This window comes from Pogona vitticeps, chromosome 7 (assembly GCF_051106095.1).
Source record: "Pogona vitticeps strain Pit_001003342236 chromosome 7, PviZW2.1, whole genome shotgun sequence".
NCBI classification, from domain to species: domain Eukaryota; kingdom Metazoa; phylum Chordata; class Lepidosauria; order Squamata; family Agamidae; genus Pogona; species Pogona vitticeps.
The window spans coordinates 22,700,279-22,720,748 of NC_135789.1; the positions used below are offsets into that span (position 1 = coordinate 22,700,279).

A 20,470-nucleotide genomic window follows, 5' to 3' on the forward strand; every position below is an offset into this window, starting at 1 on the left:
ACTGGCACCTACAGTCTCAATAGCTCACTCTCAGACATTAATAGGAGAAAGAATAAAAAAGGTTTCATTACTTACAGCTGAACAGATCAAACAGCAAACTGAGAATCATGACTGCTTTCAGCAAGATTTCAACAGCCTACCCAATGTCAACAGAGTCGGTGGGGGGGGGGAGGCCCTGAGCAGAAGGGCGGGACTTTCTTTGAATTCAGAGGCAGGAAAGGAACGATTGGTTAGTGCTGAATAAATTGACAGTCACCGAGCCCAGAAAGGCCCCTCCCTGCCAAACCTTCAAAAAGGCAGCCTGCGAGGTTGTAAAAACTCCCAAAATTTTCCGCCTCTTGGACCCTTTGTGGGCTGTGCAGACAACAAAAATCCCCCTAAAATATAACACATGAGATGGGGAGTTATGCAACATTGATCTTTCGGGATGTTCCAAGCTGGAAGGTGGGCGGGGGAGATGTGACCTATTTAAAAGGTGCATCTTCCATGCGCTGCTACCCACTGGCTTGCTGGAAGAAGGCTGGGAGGATCTTGGGAAGACCCCCACACAGTCAAAAGGCCGCGCTTTGCCCACCCCCTCCCCATCGTAAACGTGTAACAAACATAAATGCACAACTGCATTCTTCTCCCATGGCCACATCGGATTATGTCATTTGCTCCCCAGTGCTGGTGCGGATTAGCGAGCTGTTTATTCATGACAAATTATTCCACTTGACACAGTGCAGCCAGCTGTAAGGAACCGAAAGTGACCTGGGCGGAAGAGAGGGAGTGCCTTGTTTGTCAAATCCGATACCGCAGCTCTGCACCTACCACCAAAGAGACAGGCACAAGGCGGCTTTCCAATGGCGGGGCAGTTGTAACAACCCACAGCCAACCGAAACATCATGACAGTGTGGTGGTGGCAGCAGCATCCGGAACCTGCGCGCGGGGCAAAACTCACGGCCTGACATGCTTGGACCATAGAACTCCCCTTGTGGTCTCTGGTTTAATGGGGTTTAATGGTCTCTGGTTTAATGGGGTTTCCCAAATAATGTCCTTGCAGTGTTCCTGGGGTTCTGTGGCAAGATGAGAAGATCAGCAATGGAGGGAACCCATACTCAAAAGACAGCTCCTCCAGGGTCGGCCCTACCCTTAGGCAGAGTGAGGCAGTTGCCTCACGTAAGGCCGGGACACTTTGACTTCTTGCACTAGAATTCTGTAATGCCTCATTCTGGAAGTTCTACCCAATTTACACACACCTCACAGAACCTCGCAGCCTAGCTAAGCCTCAAAGTCCAGGTTAGGCCTTTTCTCCAGTTTAGGAGAAAAGGCTTAATCTGGACTTCGAGGCTTAGCTAGGCCCAGCTTCACCTAGTTTCCTGTTCAGGAAGAAAGCTCCCAGCTTGCACTGGGGCAGGAACAGGAAGCTTGAGCAGAGCTAGGCCTAGCTAAGGCTCACAACCTTCTAGTGTAGGCATTTTCTCCCAGCGGATCCACATCTAGGTGTAAACTGGAACTCCTAGAACAGGACATTATGGGATTTGTAGTCCAAGATCTTAAAAAACCCCATCCCTAGTCTCAAGCAGTTGGCTGCGATATGTTGGAGGAAGGAGTTCATCAGCAACATCTACAGCTTTACACCTTTGCAGCAAGAGATGGAGAATGAGGATGCATTTCCTCAGGAAGTGTCTTCTCATGGTGTCTTTGGAATGATCAATCATCCTGTGCCCTCAAGTCAATTCTGACTCAGGGAGACCCTTTTTAGGGTTTTTCCAGCTAGAAAGCACTCAGAAGTGGTTTACCATTCCCTTCTCCTGCGGGCGGGGGAGGGACAATTCCTGGGACCGTGCATCCTGCCCAAGGCACTACTCAACACAACCAGTTGAAGAACTATTGTATTGTGAATCCTGTGGAACCTTAAAGCACTGACTCATTTGACCATCGCATAAACTTCTGCTCAATTCGTCAGATGCATAGAGTGAAATCAGGGCCAACCCAAGATACTGTGCTTCCCAAGACAAAGCGGGGAGAGGTTTCCTCTTTCTCAAGGTCAAGGGGCATAGAGCTCTGGGCCCACGGATCTCAAACCCAGGGTGCTCCCAAAACTCTTAGCATATCTGCCCTCCTGGAAATCAATACAGTGGAAAAGAACGTCTACATCAAGATGTTTGAGAGGAAGGAAATGCTCTGCCTGTTTTTCTTGGCGGCAAGAGAGGGCACAGCTTACTGGATGTGCATCCAAGATTTCCTTGTAAAAACATTACTTTCTCTTGAAAAGAAACCTCTTTCTTTAGAAAATTTTTAAAAAAAGAAGAAAAAAGGACAAACACTACTCTGAAACCCGCATCGAACATCAATTTCAAATGGGAGTGCCATAGCGCTAAAGTGGATACTAAAGATGAACAATGCTTGCAGGAGGGTTGAAAAGATACGGAAAGCCACGGAAAATGTCCCTGTGCCAAGCAAAACTGGGAGAATGTTGTATGGATGGTGGTAATCATACCAATAAGATCAGGACTGAGCCAGATATAGTACGGAAAGCAAATGCATTGTCTTGAAGAAACCTGTTACATCAAGCAGTATTTGTCCATCTAACCCAGTCTTATCTAACCAAGATCAGATATCTAATGTTCTACTAAGAGTGAGGTCTTTTCCATTAGTTATTAATTTTTCCCTATATATATTTTTGTAAGTTACAATTGCAGCTTGCCTTTCCTCTACTGGGCTCAAGGTGATGTATGGGGGCCATTCCTCTGCCTCTCCACTTAATTCTTGTAACAACAGTCCGATATTAGGGAGACCATGTTGAGAAAGACTTCAATGATTTGGAGGTTCCATTTTAGGAAAATCCTGAACAATATCTTCAGATTTCTTGCTGAGAGAACATTTTTATCCTACAATGAAGTATCACTTCCTTTTCTAATAATACCGTTCTAGTTTTTTTTTCCAATCCAGCTGTAAGAGACTAACATGCCTTTTACAAGGGGGGGGGGGACCCATCCATGCATCATTAATCAATTAATGCTTTCAGACCTATTTTCCCTACGAAGGGAAAATGCAAATCAGCTGCGGAAGAAAGGAAAACAGAGACTTGGGAAAGGTAATAGAGAAGACCCTGGAGCTAGGCATAAAATTTGTTATTTAATATTTCAAGGGAAATACTCAGCATCAATTATTTTACTCCCTACTCAATCCTTTCTTCATCACCCCCCACCCCACATGTCAGTATTATAAGGAAATTGCTGGCTGAATCAGTTAGCTCTCTAATTACCCAACTGAATGATGGAAATTTTTAGGGCAATTAAATAAACAGCCTCCCTTCGCCCCCCCCTTAAAAAAAAATCCTTTTATCCACCTTTCTCTCCTTTCTTGTCTGTTTTCTGACTCGGAAGTTGTTCAAAAAGGAGAGCGAGCTTTCAAAGGCAGGATTTTTTTTCCAGTTGTTCAGAAATTGGGCAGGAAGTGTGCCAGCCCTGATTTCCTCTTTTCTGGTGTTGGTTGCTTTCCTATACATGGGAAGCAAGGAGTCCCAAAAGATGAGGACTCTTTGTGTGAGTCAAGACCCTGAAAAACCATTATCTCCACTTGCAGGAAGAGCCCCCTGGAATAATGGATGCTTTCCTTTTCAGATTCCTCTCTTTCCACAAGCAGAATGCAGTCCTCTATCTGTGATAAACAGACATGATTTCTGAATGATAAGTTCCTTAGCCATCTTGGTTGCCGCCTTGGTTTTCTTCACCATCTTTGTCATCTCTGTCACTGTCTTCATTGACTTTGTCTTCATTGCTTTTGTCTTCATTGCCTTTGTCTTCTCCTCTTCAACTCCCGTTCTTTTCTTTCTACACAGTCTACACCATTCCTCACATCTTATGATGTGAGACACATGGCCGATAGTAAGGGACCAGGGCAGTTCCAGTCTAGTAGCATTTGGAGCTGGGATGTGGATTTTTGCTTTCTTCACTCCCAGAGTTGACAGCAAAACTTTTCAGAAGTTTTGGCCCTACTTGGGTGGCCTTAGAAGAATTTTTTGTGCAGTTTTCACATTTTGGGGACTTTTTTTGCAAAATAAAAGAGGGGAGGGAAACACAGACTTTTGCACACAAACTTGGCATTTTGCACACCAATGTGATTAGCAAAAGCTGTCACATTTTGTGCAAAAGGCATGGCTTTGGACAGAAAAAAACACCAAGTTTTTTGTACTTACAAAACACAGTTTTGGCAGGCACAAAGTGGCTTTTGCTTTGCTTTGCTACTGCTGCTACTGCTAATGTGATGGTCTGTGGTCTTTTTCTGTGCACAGGAGTAAAAATTATTGCAATGGTGAACAGTTGTTGTTTTTATTGGTAGGGGTCAAGGCACAGCTCTGAAAAGCTTGTTCCCACCTGCAAATGTGTTTCGGCCCACCTCATTTGGTTTCAGCTTTCCTGTTCTACTTATAATGTGCTAATTCCATGGAAGCCAACCTGCCAAGGAGCATAAAATGTCTGGAATGGCATCGGAGTACAGTTGCTGCGCTTCTCCAGTCTTGCATCCATTGTCTAAACTTGGAGCGAGTGTATTTTTCACTCCCAAACGATGCTATATATAGAGGGACAATAGTAATTGTGTGGGTCGGTGGGCAGAGAAGGTGAAGAACTCCAGCATGGTAAGATGTCTGTCTCTGTCTGTCTGCCTCTATAGCTCAATTCTAGAAAAATATCTGAATTTATCTTTAAACTTAATTTTGCACCATTTCCCTCCCTCCCACCCTCATTTCCTTCCTTCCTTCCTTCCTTCCTTCCTTCCTTCCTTCCTTCCTTCCTTCCTTCCTTCCTTCCTTCCTTCCTGAGCTCATAGCCACAGTGAGAACCACAAATACTTTGAATTTAGATTTAATTTTGCTCCATCCCTCTATCTTCTGTTTGTGAAGCAAATCCACAGCAGAGTTCAAAAAGTTTCCTTCCTTGAACCACAACTCCCAGAATCCACTGAAATGACTTCTAAGTGGAAAAGGTTATTTGTATTTAAATTGTGGTTAGTCTGTGTAGAGTCTCCCATTTCAGCCTTTAGCCTTCTGCATAACTCCGTGTCTCTCTTCTGTTCAAGATAAGGGTGACCTGACATGGAAGGAAGAGAGAGAAAGAGAGAGATGGAGGCCACTTGGTTAGATAACTCAGTGGTTGAGGGTCTCTGGCTGCGAAGCCCGACGCTGGGAGTTCAAACCCCCCACTAAGTCTCCTTGACAAAGGCTGGACCAGAGGGTCCCTTCCAGGTCTGCATTTCTAAGATGAGGGTGGTAGTGAGGATGATGAAAGTGATGATAGACAATTGCTGGGACCAGTCCAATACCAAGAAAGTCAACAGATTCAGGAAGACGCAGTGCCATATTTTTCCATATATAAGACTATACTTTTGTCTAAAATCTTTAGACTAAAAATTGAGGGTCATCTTATACACGGGAGTAAGCTGAGGAGAGAACAAAAATAAGTGGAGGGGAAAGCAGGGATCAAAGCGATCCTGCAGCGCTTTGATCCCTTTCCTCTTACACTTTCTAAGCCCCACTTAGATTTCTTAATTTTAGATTAGAAAAGTGGGGGTGGATGTCTTATACATGGGGGTGTCTTATAGAAGGAAAAATATGGTAATCAACAGCTGAGTTGAGCTCTCAAACCTATGACCTGGCTAGTTTCTCTTCCAACCTATTCTAACGCCTGTTTGAGTCCTTCGTCTTTCACTTACTTTCTTTGTTAAGATGCACCCTAATTAATAAACAGATAATTTTTGCCAAGTAATGTGCAACATCAAGAGGTTTCGGGGCAGCTAGCGTAAAATCTTCCACAGGGAGCGTTGCGGTTAAACACAGTACATGGATGTAGCTGTGAAGTTGTGTATCTTTCTCCGCTTTCTCAAAGGGCTGCGTTGGGGCAAAAGTCCCATTTTCTTAGCTGTCCCCGACTCCACAGTCCATAGCTGATTAAGGGACTTCCAAGTAACTGGAAATCTTCTAGAGGTGTGCTTGTGTGTGAGTAAGACCAGGTGGCTCAAATCCTCTTAGCAAAACTTTCTGCCATGCAAGTATGAGACTGTCACCATCTTATGACAGTAACGTAATTTAATAGAAAGCTTCCTCTCCCCACTTTAGATTATGAGGTTCCTTGTGGCTCCCTTTTGACCTCGGAAGACTTTGGGAGCCCAGCAATGTGGGAGGAAGTCTTTAATAAAGATGGGAAGGTTTGGAGAAAAAAAAACCTGGGGGAAAAAACCAACAGTTTTTCTCCTGTGTTTTTCCAAAGCCATTCCCCCCCCCCAAAAAAAAATTGAAAAAAGAAATACAGAGTGCGGAATATGTTCTTTTACAATGATATAGAATATGTATATGACATGGTATTCAAAATATATAACACCAAGACCTTGATGAAAGATGTCTGAGTCTTTATGTATTTAAATTATCTCTAGAGATATGAAATGGCCTGAAATTTTCATTTTTTTCTGGGAAAAAAACAACCCACTTCCCCCAGAAAAAATTGGTGTTTTTTCCCCGGAAATGTTACATCTCTAGCCTGCAGTTGCCAAAATGTGCTGCCAGATTACTGCTTCTGGGCTATTGGGTGGTATCACCGGCAATCTGCTGCCGATTTTTAGATATTAAAAGCTCCCGCCCCCCCCCCCCAGTCCTGAGGCTTGCCGAGATTGAAAAGGAGCCCTAGGGAGAACCTCAGAACCCTAAAGGGGAGGGGGTTGCAATTACGAAACTTTACATTAATTTACATTAAATTGGATGTCATTGTTGGGGGATTAGGACATCATTCTTCCTGTGTGGGATAAGGTTGCACAAGACAATTTCAACCTGTGATTTCCAACTTTCGCATTCCGCTTTCCTCTCCTTATTCCCCCCCCTCAACGAATGGTTTTCTGTTTTTAAGAAATCCATGCCTCAGTCTTTGACAAGGATAAAAATCTCATGCCCCCCCCCTTCAAAACAGCTTCTCCTCCTCATTTTGCTCAGAACGTCAAGAATCGGGATCAAAATCCTTATCAAACTTAAAAAAAAAACACAACCCACCACTCTTTCAATTTTCATCTTCAGTCTTTTTCTTAGATAAATTGCAGCACAATTTAGAGATTTAAGGAAAAACAAAGGCGCATTGCTAAGAACCATAGGATAATTCTATCCTGTCTTTCTATATATTAAGGAAGCAATAAGTACGATGACCTCTCCATAGTTCACATTTAAGATTACACTGGAATACCGTATTTTGTTTCAGACTATATACACCTCCCCTGAATTTATTGCCGAAAGCAGGCATTAAGAATAATCATCATATGCCTTCAAGCCAATTCTGACTTATGGCAACCCGTTTCAGGGTTCCCCGGATGTCCTTGAGCATGCTGAATTTCCCCAGAAGTGGCTGGCCCTTCCCTTCTTCTGGAGGTTGCTCCGGGACTCTGCAGCTGGCCCAAGGCCACCCAGGCTGGCTCTCCTCCCTGGAGGCCCCGTGAGTGAATCCAACTCCCAACATCTAGTTCCACAGCCACATACCCAACTCACTGAGCTATCCAGTCAACAGAATGGGCGCGACAGAACGCTTATTCTGGAATCCCTACAAAAAGCCAGATGGCCTTAATTTGGGTTATTGGGGTGGAATTGCAAGCATCAAGCAAGCAAGCTGCTAAGCAGAAGAAGGCCTGGCAAAAAGAAGTGGGTATTTTAATGGGTTGTTAACCCCCCCTCCCCCAAAAAATGAAGGAGTTGCCCTATATGAGAGAAATAAGGCTTAGCAAGGGCCTGCTTTAGAAGCACTTGACTTCTAGCCACCTTTCCTTATATAATGCCCTTTTCAGATAACTCAGTGGTTCCCCACCTTGGGTCTCCAGATGTTCTTGGACTACAACTCCCAGAAATCCTGGCCAGCGCAGCTGGTGGTGAAGACCTCTGGGAGTTGTAGTCCGAGAAGATCAAGGTTGGGAATCACTGAGATAACTGGATGCTTCTCCCCGGGTTCCAATTGTCCCTGTGTAAAAAGCCACCACAGTCCCCTGTTCACCTGGGAATGGTAAAATTACGTTTGTGTTTTTGAGCAACACCTCCCAGATCGCCCGGCCCACAGGGTCACTATCCATGCTGGTTTGGACGGGCCAGATTCTGGGGGGTTGTGGGTGCAAACAAATATGAGTTTTTCCATGCACTGGCGTTTCCCATGGATAGACTCTGCTTATTTTTACACTGCAAATTAATCACCTAGTTTCCCCCTCGTATTTCCATGGCTACAGATAGCACCCAAGCCTCGGGTTCAAATCTCCGGGCAAGAGCGATGAGTCCCTCGTGGCCTGCTGGGAGGGGTGGGGGGAGAGAGGGGGGTAGATAAGGGGAGATCGAAAAGGGAAAAGAGAGGGAGGGAATTCAGGGAGATGGAAGGGGGATGATGGAAAGAAGCAAGAGGGACTAAGGGAAGAGGGGTCTCGGAGGGTGGAAGAAAAAGACGAGGAAAGAGGGATAAAGTGGCAGGGGAGCAACAGGGAGGAAATAGCATCCTCACAACAATCTTGCGAGGTAGTAGAGCCCGAAAAACAGTGACTGGCTCAGGCTTCCTGGCTAAGGTGAGGGTTTTGAGGCTGAGTCTCCGCGGCCCTTGCCTGCTGGTCTAGCCACCCCCTTACATGGGTTGGTGCAGGCAGCTGCTGAAGACGTGGCTGTTTTTAATTCTTTCAACATGCAATCTGTTGTTCTTCAGGACGGAGGAAGGCCAGCTGCCTTCCGCCGTCAGATCATTATTTTCTTTAAACTGGTGTTTCAGTGCTGCCTCGTAAAAAGATTTACTGGCTCCGACTGTTTGAGATTTGTATTAATTTCTACCTTTGATTGCTGTTTTGCTTTCTGAGTCACTGTGGCTGTGCTTTGTTTTTTTTTTTTTAAAAAGACAAAGGCATGAATCCAATTGTTTATGTACACGGATGGCATAAATCGCAACGACAAAGTCAAAGGGCATAAACAGCAGCAGCAAATTGTTACTAGTTAAGAAATCAACCATGTTCCTTGTCGTACATCACACATGTGACTTGGCTTGGGACGAGGAACAGAAATGTCGACTTCTTAACTACAGTCCGTTCATGTCTGTGATTTATGCTTATTCAGTTTGTCATCTGTGCCTCCGGCATGCATAAATAATAGGATCTATTAAAGTCACTCAATATGGGACACCCTCGTTGGCCGGTTCTTGTAGGGTCATCTAGTCAACCTCCTGTTTGAGGTAGAAATGTAGAGCAAAAGCACCCAACCTATGAGGACGTCCCAGCATGCTTAATAACCTCCAGTGTAACAAGTTGGATCCAGAACAGAGCTGGGAAAATTTATTTTTCTGGACTACAACACCTCAAATCCAAGAGGAAGTTAGCTGGTGGATTCTGGAATTCGTAGGCTTTCCTCAATAACTTTCTTTCAAACTGTGTCCCACACTACGTCATGCCGTGTTGTGGGACATCAAAGCCTGTCTGTAATGCCTTAAGGACTTCAGAAGGTCCACCTCTGGCCTGAGGAAAGTGTAGTAGATGCTTAACTGGCCACAAGCCAAGCGAACCAACTCTGGGCGAAAAGAAGTGGTGCAGAAACCAAAATCTACTTCTCTGACTCCCCTCAGAGTTTGACTAGCAGCGTTGACACCCACACAGGGGGCACCATGTCCCACAGGGGGTAAAGGCATCCATCCGAGAAAAAGGAGGGTATGTGGTATCTCCTCATTCCCCTTGTCACACCGAGAGAGAGAGAGAGAGAGAGAGAGAGAGAGAGAGAGAGCACGAACTTTCAAGAAAGAAAAAGTTAATAAGCTCAGGGGGTGTTGCTGTTCATTTTCGCCTGTGACTTCACCTCTAGATTTTGGTGGCTTTGGGGCCCTGCCTTCAGTATGGTTCTGATTCTCTTCGCTGTGGCCTGACCTTCTGCGGGCATTGTGACTGCATCTCGAACCAGGTGGACATTTCAGCTGACTAAATCTCCTCTCATGCCCCATCTCTTTTTGGATTTTTTATTGGCTTTTTAAAAATCCACCAGGCTTTTCTTAGAACTGCTGGATATTTCAGGGGTCGAGGTTACTGGCTGCGGAGTCAGAGGTTAGGAGTTTGATTCCCCCCCCGGTGCCTCCGTGATGGGGGCTGGACTGGATGATCCCACTGGGTCCCTTCCAGCTCTTCCGTTCTAAGATAAGGGTGATGAGTTGCACCATAGCCTCCCCTTCCACCTGCATAACTAGACAGTGGGATGTGGAAGAGGGACAAGAGGGCTTAATGGAACTGCTGGATAGCTTAGGGATTGAGGTCTCTGGCTGTGGAGCTAGAGGCTGGGAGTTCGATTCCCCACTGGGGCCTCCTTCACAGGGGTTGGTCTAGATGATCCCACAGAACCCCCATGGTTCTGAGATGATTATTATTTAGCCAAGTAGTTCTATGGGCCGGTGGTTCTGTCAGCAGATCTTCACACCAGGAGAAAAGGATTTCTAATAGCAAAAGACGATTCCTGCCAAATTCAAATTCTCTAGAGGCAAGACACCTTTGAGTTAGGATTTCGCTGCCTGGTGGGATTCAACCGTCCAGTCGCTGGTGCTGCAGGATAATACGACGAAGGCTTCCGCAGTTGCTTTGTACTGTAGAAAAACATTTCTTTAAGCCGACGGAGTTCCAAGGAAAACTTCTGATATATTTAAAATGTTAGAAGGAAGTGGCAGGGAGATTCACTCCAAATCTGTATAATGAGGGCAATATCCCTAATGAAAGCAACCTGAGGATGTTGATACATAAGGAAACGATCGCTCTTTATTAATCAGAGAGAAATGCACATGTAATTATGCTAAATGAACTCTGCAGGGAAGCTTTCCACCCTCAAAAACTCATCCCCCCCCACCTCTCACACTTTACGATGCCTTAAAGGGCTTATAAATATTACTGAGGTTTTATAGCATTGTAATGTTTCAGCTCTTCTGTAACGCTCCTTTCAAAGGATTACGGAAGACAAAACATGGTTGTCAGAAATAATGCAATAATAATTACAAGTCGGAGCAGCCTTGTAGTTCAAAGCAACGGACAACGGCAAGATGGAAGAGCCGGAAACTCCCCGGCCACAGAGACGTAGCTAGAGAAGCAACAAAGCCAGCCTAAGGACCGGCAGGGATCCAGTCTTCCATTCTGGAACGTTCTGGAAGATTCTGATTAGGCCGGCTCTACTATTGGGCAGAGTAACCCCTCAGGGTTCTTTTTCCTGATCCTTCTCTGCACCCTGTCTCTCCTGGGCCAAAACCCCCTGTTTGTAATGATAGTGAAAAATATATATATGTTTTTCGGGCCTTGAAGCTTGAACTGTTATGGGGCCAACGAGGTTACACACATACTGTTGTCTTCTTCAGTTGGGTGGTTCCACAGGCTTTTTTAAAAAAAATGTGGACCACTGTCACTTCTGGGGTCCCTTTGGGATCAGGGTCCCCGAAGCACCAGCTTCTTAAGTTGTCCACTCTTGAAGCCCTGCGGGGTGGGCTCTCACTGAATGAGCCTTTCTCTCTCTTTCTCTCCATTCGTGGGTCCCACGAAGTGGCGTTAAGAGCCAGACATGAGCCCTACTGCAGTTTTTAAAAGCATGGCATGGGCCCCACCATATTTTAAATCGCAGTGGGGCTTGTACCGTGGAGAGCACTGTGAATTCCTCCCAGTTTTTCCAGAGTTTCTTCCATGATTCCCCAAACGGGTTTGTTGGCCCCAGAAGTATTCAAGAGGCAGTCCAGTCAGCTTCTCTAAATGGGATGGGGAACATGGGAGGGGTAGTCTTTCCCTCAGAGAGCCAAAGGTCTGGGGCGCGCCCTATGGAACTCAGAATGGATCTGTCTCCTTGCAGCCGTACTGAGGATATTCTGGAATGGATCCTGTGCTCCCAGTCGTTGTGACGGATCTAGGTTTTCAAACCTTCACTCACGGAGGTCTATTTTCATCACTGCCAGCAGGATGAAAATAAAATAAAATAAAAAAGCCAGATTTAGGCTCAGACTTCCACAACCTACATTTAAGGGCTTATGAGCTTGAGACAGACCATGCTGAGCACCAAAGTTTTATGAATGAAAATAATACGGAATGTATGTTTTCTTTAGTCTGCCTCAAATGTCAATGGGCAGATCTTTCATGTCTGAATCTTTGCGATTTTCTTTCCCCAAGTCTGTTCTGGTTTTTTTTAAAAGTCCAGACACATATAACACTTTTATTTACTTCTGATCAGATTTCCACCTGAAAGGGACACATAAATGAATGCAGAAAAATGTGCCTCATCCTGCTGTCTGAAGCTCAAAGCAGCTGCCTCGCTGAATGCCGTGGTAGGGCCAGCCTTGGGTGTGTGTGTGTGTGCAGAGTGAGGGCAACTCCATGGAAGGGGGGGAGGAAGAACCAGAAATCCCAGCCTTAGTGCCTAAAGTGATCTTGCTGACTTCTGTGAGAAATAAAAAGCTTCCAGGACTTGAGGGATGTTCCTTAGTTGTTATTAAAGTTGCTCTTACTAGGATCCAGCTGGCTGGAGAGTTCAGTGGTTGGGAGTTCAAATTCCCCTTGTGCCTCCCAGGTGAAGAACCACCCTGGGTAGCCTTGGGCAAGCTGCACAGTCCCAGGGATCCCCCCCCCCAAGCAGGAAGAAGGGAATGGGAAACCACTTTCTGAGCGCTTTCTACCTTAAAAACCTTGAACAAGGCTTGTCATAAGTCAGAACTGATGACTAATACTTACATAGGATTGAGCCTCGCTTTTTCTGCCTAAAGGATGGATAATGTTTGTAGACTGGTAGACCGTAGCCTGTTCTTCAATTACAAGCACATTTTAAACACACACACACACACACACAAATAACCTTCCGTCCCCTATGATGTCCTGATGAATCAAACACAGCCCTGTGTTCCAAATAATCAGGAAGACAAAAGCTTTCCTGGTTCTCAACCCTCAAGCGTCACTCCCCTGGCATCTGCCGTGACGTCATAAACCGAGACGCTTGGAGTAGATTTATCATCTAATTATAGCAGAACTGGAAAAGGGAGAATGAAAAAGGGGGGGAAACGATCAGAGGTATGGAATGCCGTCCATAAAAGGAAAGGATCAAACAATTATAGCACACGAGATTCAGATGGAATCCCGTGGGAGGGAAGACGAAAGAGATGACAGGCAGAGAGCCGGCAGTCTCCGGATACGGCCACACGAAAAGGGTATCGCCACCAAAGCCGAAAGACAAGGAAGATGATGAGGGTCCACATAATTTGCATATGGTAATAGAGACGATAGAATTAATAATATAATAATCACCATTATGGGGACCCTTTTTAGGGTTTTCTGAGTAGGGAATACAGAGAAGTGGTTTACCCTTCCCTTCCTCTAGGGGGCAACCTGAGACTGCAGGTTTTGCCCAAGGCTACCCAGGCTGGCTCTTCTCCCAGGAGGCACCGTGGGGATTTGAACTCTCAACCACAGCCAGAGACCTAACCCACTGAGCTATCCAACCAAATTACTATAATGTAAATAGAAAAAAAACCCCCAAAACAAATGGATCTCCCCTATCTTGGGTTAGTTGTGACCCAGTCACCTGGGGTCCTGCTGTGTCCATTGAGTGGGAGCGAACTGGGAATAGGCAATGAAGAAAGGCTGAAAGAACTGGGCATGTTTAGCCTGGAGAGAGAGAAAAAGACTAAGGGGCCGTCGGAGAGCACTTTTCAAAGACTTGAAAGGCTGTCCTTCAGAGGAGGGGCAGGATCTGTTCTTGATCATCCCAGAGTGCAGGGCACGTAACAATCTTCCTAGCATGGACTTATTAAAATGACCCAATCCCTGTATCTCTTCAATCCTTATTGATTTTACTTGTGTGGATGTCGTTGTCGATTTATTTACTGTGCGAACGGGTCAGGTTCTTGGGCGCCATGCGTGGCCACACAGCTTGTACCCATTTTTCAAAATTATTTTTTAAAGTAAATGCTTAGCGATAAATCACTTTTTCCAAGTCGGCAGCTACTTCCAAGGTGGAGCAACAACAATAACAATCTTTATTATATTATAATCACAGACCCAATAACATGCATTCAAAATAATTTAAAATAGTGCAGATATAACTTAAACCAATAATAGGATAAAACAGGCAAGAATTGTCTTATATATTTTTTCTGCAGAGACAAGAAACTTGGCCACCAGTTCTGTGTCGGACTTATTCATGTCAGCTAAAAAAAACATTGTAGATGCCTCTGTAGTGTTATGTTGTTGCACAAATACACACCCACACACCGATTTAGTGATAGATCACTTATGATTTTTTTTTTAAAAGGAACATTTGAGGGCAGGACAGAAAATGAATTGATGTAGATGTGATGTCGTGTCTAGCCTACTGAATCAGTACAAAGAGCAAGAAACACACACATTTGAATGACAGCTGGGTGAACAGGCCCAGCAGCGTGTAATAATGTAATACCATGTGGCTATGCATACAAATATATTGATATAAAAGAAAGAAAGGAAAAACCCAGTTCAAATGGTCCATGTGATCAGGCCCTACTGGGGCCTTCAAACAGAACAGTGGCTCCCAACTTTGGGTCCCCAGATGTTTTTGGACTGCAATTCCCAGAAGCCTTCACTCTGAGCTGTGCTAGCTGGGGTTTCTGGGAGTTGTAGTTCAAGAGCACCTGGAGAGCCAACATTGGGAACCAGTGAAATAGACCAAGGATGGATGGGAAGCCAGGACCCACCAGGGCATGGCGGGGGGGGAAAGCTATCTCCAGATTTTTTTAATTGGGATGTCCAGTTTCACTCTGGGGTTCAGGGAGATTTCTTCTTCCTCTTTTGTTTTTGTTTTTTTAACTTTGGGGGGGCCTTGAGGGCCCCATAAAGAACCTGAGAGGGGATGGGAGATTTTCCCCCGCCTCTTATTTAAAAGGATGCTTTGAAATCCAGAAAAGCGAAGGGGCTGCCCCATCCGGTCTGCCCTACATGGATTTCCAGACCATCATTTATTTTAGCCCAAAGGAAAGGAAAACAGAATGTAATTTTCTATATCTTAACGGAAATGAATGCCTTAATGCGTCTCTCCTCAGAAATTCTCAGCTCTTGCCTTGTGATCCTGACCTGGCCTTCTCACCGCCAGACAGAGAGACGCACTTCGCTGCTGGCCTTATCCTGCCCTGAGCGGTGGTGTCGATTCATGCTCTCTGTTTTTTGTGCCTGGCAGTCTGTGACCCTTAGTTTCCTCTCTGTCTTTTTCCTCCTGGCAACCTGGAGAAACAAAATGAACAATCATGCAGAGAATCTTTTCAAACAGAAGAAGAAAAACCCAAACCCTGTTATAAACAAACTGTATAGGAGGCACCATGTGAATCAGGTTCTACCATGGCTGTCTGGAGGATTCTCAGACCTATAAAAAAAGATCTAGAAAAATTAGATTTTGATGCTCGGGGTCAAAGTCACAGCAATTTTTCTCAGTTCTGCATGAACCCAATTTCTGTTCATGTTCTCGGTTTTTTTCCTGTCTTGTGAGAACTGCTACTGTCTTTTCTTTTTCACCAAAAATGTTCAGAAATTGGGCAAAACTGGGTCTAATGAGGTGGCCTCAGACTCACTGAAATTAAAACTTTCTAAGGCGGAGATGGTTTGTTTATGGCTTTGCGAGCAGCCAGCTGATCTTTCTGGGCCAGCTCTGTGCGTGCATGCGTACTTCGCTTGTCAAAGATGAAAGCACATGAATTTTGCACATATTTTGAGTGAACTGAGGACTGTGTAATGGAAAATGCTAATGGCACTCTGTCTGGCTCTTGGCTGGAGGCGAGGACTCTTGTGGGACTTCCTGAATCTTTGTTAAGGTATATCATCAAGTCGAGGGGGGTGAAACTGTGAGGACAAGACATTTCTATTCCACCAGGATAGATGAATGAGCAATCTTCAAAATGCCCTGTCCTCAACTCTCCTGCCTAGCTCTTGCAAACTCAAAAGCTGTGGCTTCCTTTAGGACGTCGGTCCATCTTGTATTGGCTCTTCCTCTTTCCTTGCTACCTTCCACCTTTCCCAGCATTATTGTGTTCTCTTGGTAAAAATAATGTACAAGCATGCATGATACTGAGAGAATTTGCTTGCAAAAAAAGAGTACTTTCTAGATCACATGTATATATATTAGGAAAAATCCACATAAGACAGATTTATTTTATGTATTGAAAGGCCTTTGTACACAAACCCGTCAAGAAGGCCTTCGCATCAACATTAATAGGTCCCTCCCCTGAACACGGGCAACTTTAAAAAGGAGATTTTATAAACCACATCTGGGTAAAGCAAGTGTGGAGAATACAGTTTCCATTCAAGAATTACATTATTTGCTGCGGGACAGGTGTACTTGGTTTGAGCAGAGGCTAATTGTGGCCAACGTTAGTGTGGTATTTATTTGATTATTTTAAAATATTGGTGCACTAACTGTTTTTAGTTTTTAAATGTTGTCTTTTAATAACGTAAGCTGCCTTGGGTCCTTTATAAGGAGGAAGGTGAGATGACGGTATGAATGAATGAATGAATGAATGAATGAATGAATGAATGAATAATCAGTCCTATGGTAGCATCAAGTCCAAATCTTTCTATCACTCTCTCTCCCCCCTCTTTCTTTCTACCACCCATTTCATCCCCCCCACCCCGCCTAACCCTGCTGCCAAGGACAGACGGATCCCTTGCACCAGAGGTTTCATCTTATTGCTTCCAAAGATTTTTTGGAAATCAGATTCCATCAGATTAGGCTGAGGCGGCCTATCCTTTCTTTAAACTACAAGCCCCTTGTCTGCCTTTTCTTATGCTGATTATACTAGTTTCCCTCTATTCAGCACTGGTTAGCCCTTATCTTGAGTACTGTGTCCAGTTCTGGACACCACACTTCAAGAAGGATGGCAACAAATTGGAGCAAGTTCAGAGGAGGGCGACAAGGATGATGATCAGGGGGCTGGAGACCAAGCCTTACGAGGAAAGGCTGAAAGAATTGGGCCTGTTTAGCCTTGAGAAAAGAAGATTGAGGGGTGATAGGAGAGCAGTCTTCAAAGATTTGAAAGGCTGTCTTGAGGCGCAAGATCTGTTCTCGATCATCCCAGAGTGCAGGACACGCAGCAATGGGCTCAAGTTACAGGAAGCCAGATTTTGGTTGAATATCAGGAAAAACTTCATAACTGTTAGAGCAGTACGACAAGGGAACCAGTTTTCCTTGGGAGGTGGTGAGCTCTCTAAAGTTGGAGGCATTCAAGAGAAATGTAGACAACCACTTGGCAGATCTGCTTAGATTTGGATTCCTGCCTTGAGCAGGGGGTTGGATTGGATGGCCTCAGAGGCCCCTTCCAAATTCATTCTTCTTTGACTCTATGATTCTATTATTTAATTTTTATATTGCCCATCTATTGGCACGCCACTACTCTGGGCAGTTTACAAACTTGGAGCATAAACCTAAGAGCCACCCCGCTCCCACCCAACCCAAATAATCCAAAAACAAACCCACAAAAAGCCATTATTCTATGATTCTATGATTCTCCTAATGCCATTAGGAATTCTGTTGTGAGACTTGTTGGGGACAAATATTGTTTCATATCCCGATCTCTTTTCAGTCTGAACGTCTTGAGTGTCCTAGGCAACGATGCTGCCCGAGTATGAGCTGTAGCCTTATTCCTTATGTTCTTACATTTGATTGACAGGCCCCCAAAATGGCAAGGCACAAGAAGGAAGGAGGCGGGTCTAATGTCTTCTCCATGTTTGATCAAAGTCAGATCCAGGAATTTAAGGAGGTACGTTCTTTCTAATGCCATGAGTTGGGAGGCTCTGTGGAATGGTTACTTAATTTTAGTCCATACATGTTTTGTCGTGCAGGCTTCCTAAGGTAAGGGGTTTGTCATGGAAATGGAAACCCAAGGAGACACACAAAACATTCCCCAGTCATAGCCAGAAGTTTGGTTTCCCACAAATATGAATTATTCATGGCCAAATGCATAGGTGAGAAAGATTATTTTCTTGTACTACAGGTTCCAGAATCCTTCAGCCATTAAGGGCAGTGTTAGAGCCTTCTACAGAATTCTGGGAACTGTAGTCTATAAAAGTAAAAATCCCAAGGTTTTGTATTTCTTTCTGAATCTCTGAATGCTGCTAGAAGTGGCCGTTGTGGCTGTGAAGGACCCTATTGAATGACAACAAAAAATGGTTTGCTTTATAGAAACAATACAGTCACTCCCTTATTCTTATATTCGTGGCAAAAGAGGGCTTGGAAGTCCCCTAGATACATTTCTTCGAAGCCAGCTATCAGTTTTCTTGATTTCACTTTAGCTCCTTACTAGAGATGGGCACAGAACAGGAAAAAAAAGCAGTTCATGATGGTTCGTGGTCGTCGCTATTCACAAACTATGACCCACGAACTTTAAAACAAAACAAATCGTTTTGTGGTACATGGGATTTGGAACTCCTAGGAGTGGTTGTTAGAGACACCAAATTCACTGTGAGTCTTCGGCTACCTCTCCTCCCCACCCTCTATAAGTCTAGCCAAGATTGGATTTGGGTTGTCCGAGTTATAACCCACATACCTGTCATCAATGCTGATCATAGCTTGGTGTTTCCTTTCACTCCCAGCAGGCATTTCTTCGAAGCACCCTAAAGCAAGCCACAGAATGGCCCAATTCGTGGGGTTTCATGGTTCGTTTTGTGCCCGTTTCTAGTCCTTACCCTTGCTCAAGGTCAGCCATGGCTGGCTTTCCCAGTATGTGGCAAGCAGTGGCAGGCTAGGATTCAGGACCTTGGCTAGCTCCCAAGTGACATGCTGCTTAAAGGACGTTTGGAGGCCGTTGACCCTGCTTGACCCCCCTCAGGCTCTGCTTCCTTCCAGGAGAGAAGAGACTGAGAACCATAAAGAGATAATCCCAGATAGTCCAACAGATTGCCCTGTTGCTTCTTGACCAACCCCCCCTCCTCATTGCGTCTACTGGTATGCAACTCAAGGTTTCCTCAAGAGTCGTTTCCTTCTCTTCACAGTCCTGATGGAGACTGAGGTTGTGACCTCCAGATAATGTGCACATGATGGTGGTAGGGGGACACATTTGAGGCTCCCACCTCATAGGTTAAGTCACTGGCACCGGGGAACACGGCACATGGTCTACTCTTCCAAAAAAAATCCCCCAACATGAGATAAGAAACAATTGCAGAGTTTTGAATTTTTAGTTAAATTCCTTTAGCTGTGCAGCAGAGGTGCAGGGATTCATAGAGCAGACGTCCCCAGATTATTCCAGTGTCCCCCCCCCCAATTCACTGGCACTTACAGTGTCAATAACTCACTCAGACATAAGTAGGAGAAAGAATAAAAGATTCCATTTACTGACAGTTGAACAGATCAAAGAGCAAACTGGCAAACATGACTGCTTTCAGCAACAGACTTCAATAGACCCCCTGCTTCCAACAAACTTCTGAGAGTAGGGGGGGAGCACCAAGCAGAGAGGTGGGGCTCTCTTTGCATTCAGGAGCAGGGAAAGAAGGATGGGTTAGTGCTGGACAGATGGACAGTCATCCCCGCCCAGAACGGTCCCTTCCAGTCACACCTTCTCCAGGCTGCCTACAAGGTTGCAAAAACTCCCATGGAAACATCAGTGTGACCACAAACAATTTACAGTAATGCTAGCCTGGTGGTGTATGTGGAACCACTAATGCTTGACGATGGGATTATGATGTACATTTCTTTACCAGAAGAAGTGCTTTCTGGAGGCTTGAATGGATATGACAAGGGTAATAATCACAGGATGTTCCCATTTTTATGAATATAACGACAGTCCTGTATTTATTTAGCCCAGCTACTAGTCATGTCTACCAATCTACTCCCCCCTTTTTTTGTTTATTATAGGCATTCACAATTATGGATCAGAACCGAGATGGCTTCATTGACAAAGCTGACCTGAGAGACACTTTTGCAGCACTCGGTAATTTTATTTTATTTTTTTTTACAAATCTCTGACATTTTATGATAAGCTTTTAAAGGATATTTTTCTGTAGGCTAAAAACCAGAGGCCTCGAGAGAACTTTTACAAGTTCCTCTTGATGCCACTCTTGGGAAGCTGCAATGAGTGGATGAAGAGGGTCTCCTAAGTTGTTTGGGGATGTCTTTTTTGCCTGCCTTTTACCTTTTCCATCAACCTCCCTATCATCTGTGTCCCAGGGCGCATGAATGTCAAAAATGAAGAGCTGGAGGCAATGATCAAGGAAGCTCCAGGCGCCATTAACTTTACGGTCTTCCTTACAATGTTCGGTGAGAAACTCAAAGGTAAGAGCTTTGAGCTGGTGATGAAAGAGTGTGTCTGGAGCATCACACACACCCTTTAGGACAGTCGACCTTTTGCTACTGTGGTAGAGCTTCAGGGTCTCCCTAGCCTTTTCCTCCTCTCCTACTGGAGGTTGAGCATCATGATGTGTATTTCAGTTGTGCTACAGTGAAGCCAAGTTCTTCAAGCGGTAAAGTCTTCTTTTCCTTCCTGTTCATGAATGA

At 44.8% G+C, this 20,470-nt stretch overlaps 1 protein-coding gene across 1 annotated transcript in view; it reads left to right on the plus strand.

Moving 5' to 3' along the window:
• Positions 1-4,508: 4,508 nt before the first annotated feature.
• MYL10 (myosin light chain 10) overlaps positions 4,509-20,470 on the plus strand; it is a 28,962-nt gene continuing 13,000 nt past the window's right edge. The window contains exons 1-4 of the mRNA XM_072978287.2: positions 4,509-4,624; positions 17,652-17,741; positions 19,832-19,907; positions 20,144-20,248. Coding sequence (XP_072834388.1) covers positions 4,622-4,624; positions 17,652-17,741; positions 19,832-19,907; positions 20,144-20,248 — 274 coding nt within the window. The 5' untranslated portion in view covers positions 4,509-4,621. The remainder of the gene's footprint in view (positions 4,625-17,651; positions 17,742-19,831; positions 19,908-20,143; positions 20,249-20,470) is intronic.